Source organism: Enoplosus armatus, chromosome 22 (assembly GCF_043641665.1).
Source record: "Enoplosus armatus isolate fEnoArm2 chromosome 22, fEnoArm2.hap1, whole genome shotgun sequence".
Lineage (NCBI taxonomy): Eukaryota > Metazoa > Chordata > Actinopteri > Centrarchiformes > Enoplosidae > Enoplosus > Enoplosus armatus.
The window spans coordinates 9,850,675-9,861,546 of NC_092201.1; the positions used below are offsets into that span (position 1 = coordinate 9,850,675).

The window sequence follows — 10,872 nt, forward strand, 5'->3', positions numbered from 1 at the left end:
TTATACATATGATCTTTGCTATCTACACTATACTGAAAAATGGTGGCAACTGTAAAATAAGGGTTAAATATTAGACCAGGCAGGAATGTGGATGAATAGGTTGAGGCTTGAAATGTTAGGCCCATGTTTGAACCTAAAAATGTATCTAAACTAGATTAAAATCTTCTCTCTGCTTCATTGAAAGAAACTAGAGTACTGTTAGGGCTTCACAGGAAGCTGCAAAGTAATGGGTTTAATGGATTTTGGAAAGAGGAGGTCAGAACTATGAATAATATAAAAACACTAAAACCTCTTTTCTATCTAACATTATGGTGTTTCTAGCTCAGATTATATTGTAAGGTAACAGCATCAGCATAACCCCTTTTAATTGTGTGCATAGCAAAAAGGTTTATTTTGATTATTTGGCTTCACTGAGAGGCTAAAAAGGTCTGAATGGCCTTGTGCAGGTTAGGTCAGAGGTTAGCCACCACCGCAAACAGAACACCTACATAACATGATCAGTAGCCCAAGGGTCTTTCAGAGAGCATAGTTTGATTTTAATTGTAGCCTATATTGCAATCAGTTATGTCATTTCTCTTTTAACTGGGTGAGGTGGAGACCGGTGAAATGCATGGATTTTTCATCTACATCATGCATTTATAAGAATTTAATAGAGGACACTGTTGATTAAATATGCCTGGATTCTGTCGTAATTGAAACAAATTGCCCCAGGATGTTTGGCTCCTCAAAAGTGGCCCAGCAGGTCATGCTCATGGCACTACATTGACCTCTTGTGGCTGAAAACAGAACCTGCATTTCAAGTTCAAAGTCAGGCTAGATGGAGGTGATGAATGAATAGTTCTTTTCCAGAAACTTAAAGTCAAGCAGATCACAGTATTTCTCTTCTCCCATTATGATACCTAACTACATAACTACATACATAACTTCTCTCTCTGTCTCAATGGGGTTTGTCTCATGAGGGGTTCAGTACTCTCCCACACACAACACAAACAAATCCATTACTGTCTGGTGTCATAAAACCTGACCAGAACTAAAGAATCCAGTGGCTACACGCCTGTGATCACATGATTTAGTTGAATCAGAGGGAGAGTGAGAAAACCAGAGAAGGGTGGAGATACAGAGGAAATGACAGCCTTAAATGAGGGCAAGGAAATGACATTGATTAGTTTATAATGACGTGTCAAATCAGGTCAAATCCACACACACACTTCATATGATAATCTGTGGCTGCGATCCTTCCTGTCTTTCTCTCACACACACACAGGCACACTTCCCCATGCTTCTTTTCTGTTCTCCCTCCTCTTTCTCTTTCTCGCAAACACACAAAAGGCTGACTCAATCACAACGTTGTGTTTGTTTCTCGGCACAGTGATCATTGAGGTCACGGGACAAATCAGGAGGTCACAGGACAAAACCAGAACACAAAAAGTACTATTTTTCTGACTCTTCAACAGTCATGATAATGGTTTTGGGTCACAAACGCTTCAATGTATTCAAATGCTTTCACTTTTATTTTACCTTCTATATCCATAAGGTTTTTTAAAACATTTTTTTATCTCACCTGAGCTGTTAATGCCAATGTTCCTTCCATATGAGAAGCATGACAGAAAATGAGCGACAAACACACCAACAGGCACAATCACGGCCAAGTGCCAACCACACACACATTTGCAGGATGTTCACTGAAGAGATTCATGAAAAAATCATTGATTTTTATTGAAAAAAACAAAGGTACATTGAAATTGTGCATGTCACAGAGTGAATGTACGTCTCTCTTGAATAAGACAGTCTGGCAGGTTAAATGCATAGGAATCATTGACAAAGCTATAGCTAGTCGGATGATGATTACAAGAGTGCAGAGGCATAACCAGTATACCAAACACATTTGTTGTTTCATTTATCTTTGTCTGTCCAAAGTTAAATGCATTTATATCATCCCACTTACATTTTTACTATATCAAAAGGCAATAGACAAAAAATAAAAATAAAACCAGAGATTCCTTCAAATAATCATCGACATATACTGAAAATGAAAAATAAAGCACAAAAGGTTTATAACACAGTTTATAAAACACAACACCAGCACACTGTTTGGTGCCTCATGGAGGATTTTAAAAAAACTAGACAATCAAAAAACAAGAAGGACTTGGTTGAACAACAACAAAATAACTGATTTAACATCACATGGAGATATGAAATCAGCTCAAACAGGGAAGAAAAACATTTCTGTTACTTGTGATGCAAAGACAATGATGAATGAAAAGTTAAGAGGAAGTCACTACTACATTCAAAATGATAACAACAAACAGGTTTTTGTTTTTTAAAATGACACAATCAAGGAAGGATTTAACCTTCCGCTGGTACCTAGGTTGAGACTAAATAATTCAAAGCTTTCGGACACAGAAGAAGTGAAAGATTTCTAACTTTGACTGCACTCACACAGCAAGATTTTCCTCAACTAATTAAGTAGCCAACTCTCAATCAATCGAGTATTCTTTATGGATTTACACTCTCACAGTGGTTTAAAGGGTATCATAAAACCATATTAAGCACCATACAAGTGCACTGTGCATGATGTGATAAGAACATCACTACCTCCCTGATGTTTGGGTTGGAGGCCATTTTACACAGTCCATGTCGGAAGTGTCTCAAGGTTTATCTAGCACGTATCCTCATCCGCATAGATTTACCTTACGGAGGAAAATCACAGGATGCAGGATAAACGTCCTCAGCATACTTCATGATAAGAGGACATCTTGGCACTCGTTTTGTAAATTAATAATCCTAGTTTAGTTTTGTCTAGATGTTGCAACACCTAATAGCCACCGTTAGAGGGCAAATAGGTTAACGGTGAGAGAGCCAATGAATGAAGGACTGAATGAATATTTGAGTGAGTCATTATGTTATATACACAAGATGCTTTGAATCTAGAAATATACAAAATATTAAAAGAGTCAACACATGGCTCAATTTCAGGGCCAATATCAAACGTATACAATATACTGTATGTCAATAAATTACAATGAATGTAATTGTGAAATCTGGTAATATGGTATAAAGTATTATGCTTCATAGCGCTTACCCTCTCCGTTACCCTGACAACCTTGATCACATTATTCTTATTGCTGCCTACATTAAAAAATGTAATCTTGCCCCTCGTGGTTGCTTTAATGTCACAGACAAACAGATGAGTTCAAAGTACCTTACATTCATCGGCATAGAATTCAACTAAACTGGTCCTAAAATTGGACCAGAGAAGTAAGGAAACCTCACAAGCCATGATGCTTCTATAAAGCTAAACAGTTTAAATACACATCTGGTCGTGGTCTGTGCATGTATGTGCTTACTAAAGCATAAGAAACCGTCTCTGAAGTGTTGTAAGAAGGCACGTTTAAAAGGATTTGAGACACTAATTGCATTGGTGTTGCTATAGTATACGACACAGGTAAAAATAAAAAATAACAAAAGCTAAAATACACATGAAACCTTAATTATGACACTTTCTGCTCCCCCACTTCCTACTGCTGCAGGGTTGCTTAGGCCTTCAGAGGACATGTTTTGGGGAAATTTTCATAAGTTTTAGAACTGTTCTCAGTTCAAGTACGCCATGAATGTGCAAGGAATTCAACTACCTACACTGGTGCTACTGTATTGATACGATCATAATCCAATATATATCCAAATCCATCAATTTTTAAACTGACCATCTATGAATTTATCCTTCATTTTGTTTGTCTTCATCATCTTCACAGAGCATTTTTTGTGTATGTGTAATAATGTCTTCATGCACATCTGTGTATGATCTATGTGTGTTGTGTACGTGTTGATGTCTGTGAGTATTTGTATGCGACTGTGTGTTGGTGTTGCTTTATATTGTATGTTAGATGGGTGCGGGGACCTGCTGCCTTCCCGGTCCGGGTTGAGAGGAGAATTTTTGGGAGTGCCAGCGGGTCTCCTTGTACACAAACCATGCGTTGCCCGCCCACACAAACATGTTGAGGTAGCCAAACACCTGGAAGAATGCAGACAGAAAAAAAAGTACAAATTAAAAACACTAGAAAACACTTGTAATAAAGGAGGAGGTTCTTATAATGTATTGTACTGTCTACTATCTTTGAAATAGATAAAAAATATTTGCTGGGTTTTGTATCAATCACAAACCCACACAATGTAGGACAGTTTGAGGACTTACACTGTGGCCACATTTGTGTTCATTCCAACAAATTAGCTTTGGACTTGTGACACAGAAAATACTGAGCAGACCACAGCAACAGTGTTTGAGGAAAATGAAAGTGTTATTTCTCATGCAGTGTCTCATGACTGCGAGTCAGGCTGCTTAATGTTTATGCTCAAGTCTTCTAAGCAAAGTATTATATAAACTGGGGGGATGGGACACTGCCAGAATCAACGACTCCGATTTATTATTATTTTCAAATAAAAATAGCCTCTCTACTGGCCAAAGATTTGTTTTTTAAAGTAAAACAAAAAGCTCGAGGAGCATTGACACTACAAACACATTGTTAAATTTATCATTTAACAGTTTAGTCAAGAATAAAGACAGACTGGTGCGAATGTAACTAAAATCTTCATGTTTGTAAAGCCGCTCTGTATTTCTTCTCACCACAGAGATGTTGAGGGTCCGCATGTTGGCGAACTCTGTGACCTCGCAGGTGACGTTGCTCCCCTTGCAGAGTGCCAGCGTGGCGCTGATGCCTTCAGTGTCTGTGGCGTACTTCACATTCTGCAGGCCCTTCGCCCAGGCGGATGAACACACCAGCCACAGGAAGACCAGGATCGCTGTGACCACAAAGTCCTGGAAACAAGGAGGAACGCATTAGCTCTACAGACAAGAAGCTACAAGCCTCTTGTTTTCAGCAAGTTTGTCAATTAGGAAAGCTGACCAGCGAGATCAATACTCACAAAAATGGGTCCAAAGTCAGAGTCCTTGTAGACGTGCATGTAGCCTAAATACACCAACAGAGCCACCATGCTGTACAGAAAGCAGACGATGGCGATGCCCACGAAGAACTCCGCTGAGGAGGCCGAGTCTCCCACCATGTGTGTCGTCGCGACAGAGTGGTTACAAATAGTGGCATTTCCCTCGACGAGCGGCACCTGGCTTAACCTGACAAGATGGAAGGTTAAAAATCTTTATTTATTGTACACAAAAGTGTGTTTCCTCTTTGGCCAGTTAAGCAGCTATGATAGGTGACACTTCAAAACTGTGTCTGCTGCTAAAAATGACTCAAATCACACAAAACTCTGTTGAGATTCTCACCTAAATGGGTAGTGAAAGTTGGCGTTGAGAGTTTCATTGCTGCCGTCGCCACAGAAGAGGGACACGATGTTGCTCCCTGAGAATCCGCCACAGCTTCCAAAAGCAAATATGGCCGTGAGCTGTTTGGACAGACAAGAGGGAGAGCGAGGGATTAGGGAAATGGTTGAGACCGATGTGAGAAAAACCTTGTTCAGCTTTTGGGGATATAGTATAAAAATCAAGAAACTGGGGATATTATTTCTAATAAACCTACAATGCAAAAACACTGTGACATGCATGTACTCTTGGACAATACAGTTTGAAAGCGCAATGTAACGTCACCTGAACTTCACACCCAAAAGAAAGCTGGCAGCCTTAAAAACATAACGTCAGCAGTAAAGAGCCAGAGGGACCAACAGATGGCCAGCATTTTACTCTCACAAACAGCTGAGAATAAAACTCACTACTCAACAATTTTTACAAGATCAGTTTTCTTGAGTCCTTTGCTTCTAACATGAGTTTTTTTCTCATGGAAATACCCTAGCTAAATCAAAATTCTCACTGTGTTTAGATAAAAGAAAACAGCCTTATCAACAAAAATCTTTATTTGTACCATTTTCTATATTAATTTTATGGATCAAACAGCAAGAAACACTTTCTAACATGTGTGACTTGAGAGATGATTTGGTAGACCTTTCCCTCTCTCACAAATCTTAAAGTTCAATAAAATGTGGCTTACATGGCTGCACTAATGCTGCTATTCAGCTCAATTCTTTCTTGCAGAGGCAGAAAGCATCTGACTCAGTGTGTAGGCCATGTGACACTAATACTCTCCTTAAAACCAACACATACTAAATTCTTTTAGTCAGGGTGGCTGCCACTAAGCTTAACCCTCAAACTGCAATAGGCGAAACAATGATCATATAATTTGTGGGTATTGAGCTCTCACTGATATCACTTACTACTCATACTTCATGGGTAATGATGATGTGGCACGAAGATATGCATTATACATCGCAATACACTGCAAAGGAGGATTTTGTTCTGCTTTTTGTAAACAGTTTTCGCACATTCTCGACCTGCAGAGCTTCATGTCTCTTCCTGTCATCACACATCCTGGACTGAGCCTTCCAGTACCACAGACAGCTGTGCTACGGGACATTCATGTCACAGAATAGACCACAGAACAACTGTCTTGCTTCAGCGAGCAGGCATTTTGACCCTTTTCAATCATGTGCAATCATGTAGGAAAATGGAGCTAGAAAAGCAAACACGCCTTCAGCTCAGCTACTGTATGTCTTTGCGGTAAAGAAATATTGGAAACTCATTAAAAAATCCAGAAGGTTACAGAATCGTGTTTTAACATCCCTGTTTTCACCAGCTAACCAACTTTGTCTGTCTGCTGATTGGCGCTGGGCAGGTAGAGTACAGTGGGGTTTTTAGAGCTTTTTCACTGAAACTGACACTGAGAGTGGTGAGAGTGAACCAAAGCAGTAAATATTGCGTAAAATTGAGGGCTTGAAAACCAAAACAATGAGCCAAAAGACGCTAAAACGCAGATGGAACAGACAATCGGATGATAATTCTCTGGTGGTTCGTTAATACAAGTGACCCCTTTCACACTACACATACCCATTTGATCCACTGTTCAAACAAAAATATTGATTACAGGTTAAAATGATCTATGTCCCCTTTGTACTGCAACTCTATAGACTGAGATGTGGCCCTGAACACACCAGAAGGCTTCATCAACAGAAAGCCATGAAAATGATGCCGAAAGAAATAAAATGCAGATTATGTAGATTAACACTTTTCTGTTGCTGTAGACGGCATGCAGTGGACAGGAAGTGCATTATATCATGTGACGAAGGTAATAACATTTAAAAAGAAAGACTTTTAATTGACCTCTTAAATTCTGTTTCATCAGCGCAACTGTATCACACACACTCCCACCCTTGAAAAAATGCTTACAACAGGCCATCTCAACTTTTAGCCTTTCGCTTCATACCACAAGACCCACACACACACACATACACAGTACATCTACACACACACCTCGAGGCCTCTCTCCAGATGTTTCTCCAGATGTCATTGGCTGCCACTTCCTGTTTTTCTGGCTACACACCACATTAAGCTACTTCTCGCACAATCTTGTTTCACTGACTCTGTCACTACGAGGTCAAGGAGCCTCAGCATGAGCAACTGTCACAGCCAGCGTGGACCAAACACACACACACACACACACACACACACACACATCGACATTTTAATTCTTTTGTTTATGTTCACATTTTTAAACAGAGCATAAATACTACGCTGCACAAACACAGTTGGACAGTTGGGTATTTTGTCATGCTTCCAATATCACCGCTTACTCCTAATTAAGGCTACAGGTGGCATTTTCTCCAAACATGGCGACTGCCAAAGACTGAGGACACAAAGCAGTTCCTCGCCAGCTTTATCTCAGGCATCCCAGACATCTGCAAACCACACAGTACCAATTTATGGACATTCCAGAGACTGTCCAATAAAATCACAGGCAGTCTCCACTCACAATCAAGCTGTGGGACGGATTAAGACGTGAGCAATTTGCACACAGAAACCACTCACATGTGATAGAAGTTAAGTGCCAGGTTCATGTATGTGATGCAAACAATGAAAGAGAACGATTGCTTCTAGTGGGAGCGACCTGTAATCTCACTTTAGCTGAAATATCTTGTAAGAAACAGAATAATCAGCAGTGTTCCCTTCAGTTCTTACACAGAGGTCACTGAGTCCAGGTCAGTCTGCCCAAAAAATCCCAAAGCCAGCGGAGCGTGTGCCCATTTTGTCACCGGGTTTCCTTCAGAAGCCCAAGAAACCTGTTCCTCTCCCTGTTTTGGCAGAGAGACCTGGCATCGCCCCACAAGTCCAAAAAGAGAGGAATAGTTTTTATCATCATTATTCAACATGTTGAGCGAGAGGGGCAGCCTTGTAGCATTTCTTACTCCGAACCCTCCTTCCTGTTTACTACTGTGTGCAAGATAATATCTAGGGAGGTATGAGTGTTTAGGCCAAACCACTCATGTGCCAAATAAACTACTTTTTGCATTTCGATCACTCCGAGGTTCGGAGGAAAATGTTGGATTTTTAGACAAGACAACCTGCTGGATACCCTTCAATTCCATGGACAGCAGTCGTGATGGACCATCTGTCAGAACTGAAAACTGATATCAACAACTTGCTGTTGTTGATCAACTAAACAATGAATTGATTGTATTGTATTGGCTCTAACATGAAGCTTGAACTGCGGCAACATGCCCATGTAAACCTGAAAATAATATATTTCCACTTTTTCTTCTCTGTATAAGTGCAGTTTCCAAGTTATCTACCAAATGATGCTGCCTAAAAACTGTGTTCAAGTACTAAATAATTCATTTGCTAAGGATAGCTTGTTTTTAACATTGACATATTGCAATAATTAAAGCAGTAAAGTAAAGTTTGTTCAACTATTTGCTTGATATCCAGCCTAACTTTGCTGATGTTCCTCCTGGAGCTGCTTAATGATGTCTTATATAGTCGTTGCTACACACTAGTGGGTGGGCTGGGTCTCAAGTATTAGCACATATGACATTCCCAGATTTAAAATGAGTGAATATGACCACAATTTATCACCCACACCCTTGTGAATAAGAAAATATGCTGGGCAACATAAGGGTTACATAAGGCCAACACAATTAAACACACACACACACACACAGCCTTGTTGTGAGTCAGATGACCGAGTGTTACTGCTGCTCTATAGCTCTGCATCTGTGTGTTAGTGTGTGTGTGTGTATTATGAGAAAACAGAACAGCTGAGAGAAACTGTAGCTGATCTGCATTAACGCCACACTGGATTCCTCTGACCCAGTTATGTGGAAGCAGAACCGGTTACAAACTGTCTCCTCAGTTCTCTCATGATATACAAACCTTGCGCTCAAATGTGTGAGTGTATGAGTAGCCAAAATGTTTCAACCATATGAAGAGTTATTCAGAGGTAAATTATTGGTGAGAGATGCATTAATCTGTAACTGTGTCGTCTGAAGGGCAGGCCCATGCAACCAGCATAATGATCCCAATGCAGTGGACATAACTGAGCTGAACTCACTTCAGCCAAGTCAAACCCAGTTTAAATCTATGAATCCTACAGATCTGAACTTATAGTAAAAATAATAAGAACAAATATATCCAAGAAACACCTAAATTATTGTCATAATGGGCATATAACTGGGTACCAGCTTTCTTATTCTTGTGTGATAAACACTTCCAAAAACTACATCTACATATGGCCTCATATGTCTTATTGTAAGTGTGAGATATCATAACTGCAGAGGAAAGAAAGATATGAAAGTTGATATATGCTTTCTATGAAAGTGTGAAATGGTCTTGGTCGTGTTTGTGTGGTCTGCATCTGCATTTTTAACAAATTCCCCCTGAAACAGATGACTTTTTCCTCAAGGGAGAAAATCGCCGGGAAAAGGGAAAAATCTAAGGAGCAAGAAAAGGACTGAACCTCCCTGTCCTCTGGGTATGACACACACACACACACACACACACACACACACGCGCACGCAGTAGGCTATATGCATCTAACTTACCCACTCCACTAGTTTGACGAAGCCCAGAGGCTCCTTCAGCGGCGACAAGTTCAGCCGAAATCCGGTCATCATGATTGTGCTTCTGATCCAAAGTCTTTATCCAGTTGTTCCTAAGCTGTGGATGTTGGTCCAACAGGGAGGAAAAAGGGGGAGTTGTTTGACAGAATGACGTGGTTTTACTGCCAACGCTGCAAAAAATCACCAGCCCAAGTTCCCAAAAGTGAGTTTTACATCTCAACTTTGCGCCAAAGCAGCTGAATCAAATGTCTGCTACGGAGGTGAGATCATTCTGCTTACTGAAAATACAGTTTCACGCGTTTCAGGAACTTTTAACAACAAATGACAATGGCTAAAATTACTTGAGGTGGATATTTTTTGCAGTGCAGCTTGAAAGACGAGTTCCTAGCGCTCCACTTGGTGATGAGCAAAATACGCAGACGATGCAGCGGATAAGGAGGGTAAAAGTGTGCCAAATTACGCTTTGCTTTTGGTGAGAAAGCGGCATGTGTATTTAGTTACAGGTAGAGGATGCTAAATGAAAAAGAAAAGAAAAAATAGGTTTTGTTTTTCCTCTACGGGGCTAGAAGAAAAATCTCCAACTACCTCAAACACCATTAAGACAACTTTAATACACGCCGCTACACTGTAAGCTATGTGTTACCACAGATGATCCATGCACAGTCACACCAGGAGACTTCCTCCCACATGAAAGTTACAGTCCGAGTACCAAACAGCATCAGAAGCGTCCTACTGGGTTTTCATTGGATCCAGCCGCCGGAATACGCAGGCTGCCCACTCCTTGCTGAGTGTGCAGTTAGTGAGGAAACGCCTCTCTGGTGCTGACTGGGTCACATGACTTTCAGGGAAAACCACAGACTCTCTTTCAACAAAGGAAAAGAGGAAAAACCTCAGAGGCCACCTACGACTGACCGAGCAACAATTAGTAAAAGCTCATTTCACAAGACTACTTATTAATGAGGGTCCCACATGTCGAAC

General features: G+C 40.4%; 1 protein-coding gene across 1 annotated transcript; it reads right to left on the minus strand.

Annotated features, from left to right (window-relative positions):
- Nucleotides 1-3,825: 3,825 nt before the first annotated feature.
- On the minus strand, nt 3,826-9,945 carry sypl1 (synaptophysin-like 1). Its single transcript, XM_070929062.1, has 3 exons — nt 9,877-9,945; nt 4,622-4,813; nt 3,826-4,012 (listed from the first exon to the last, which is right to left on the minus strand). The coding sequence occupies exons 1-3, from the start codon at nt 9,943-9,945 to the stop codon at nt 3,881-3,883; spliced, it is 393 nt and encodes a 130-aa protein (XP_070785163.1). The 3' UTR covers nt 3,826-3,880.
- Nucleotides 9,946-10,872: the final 927 nt, after the last annotated feature.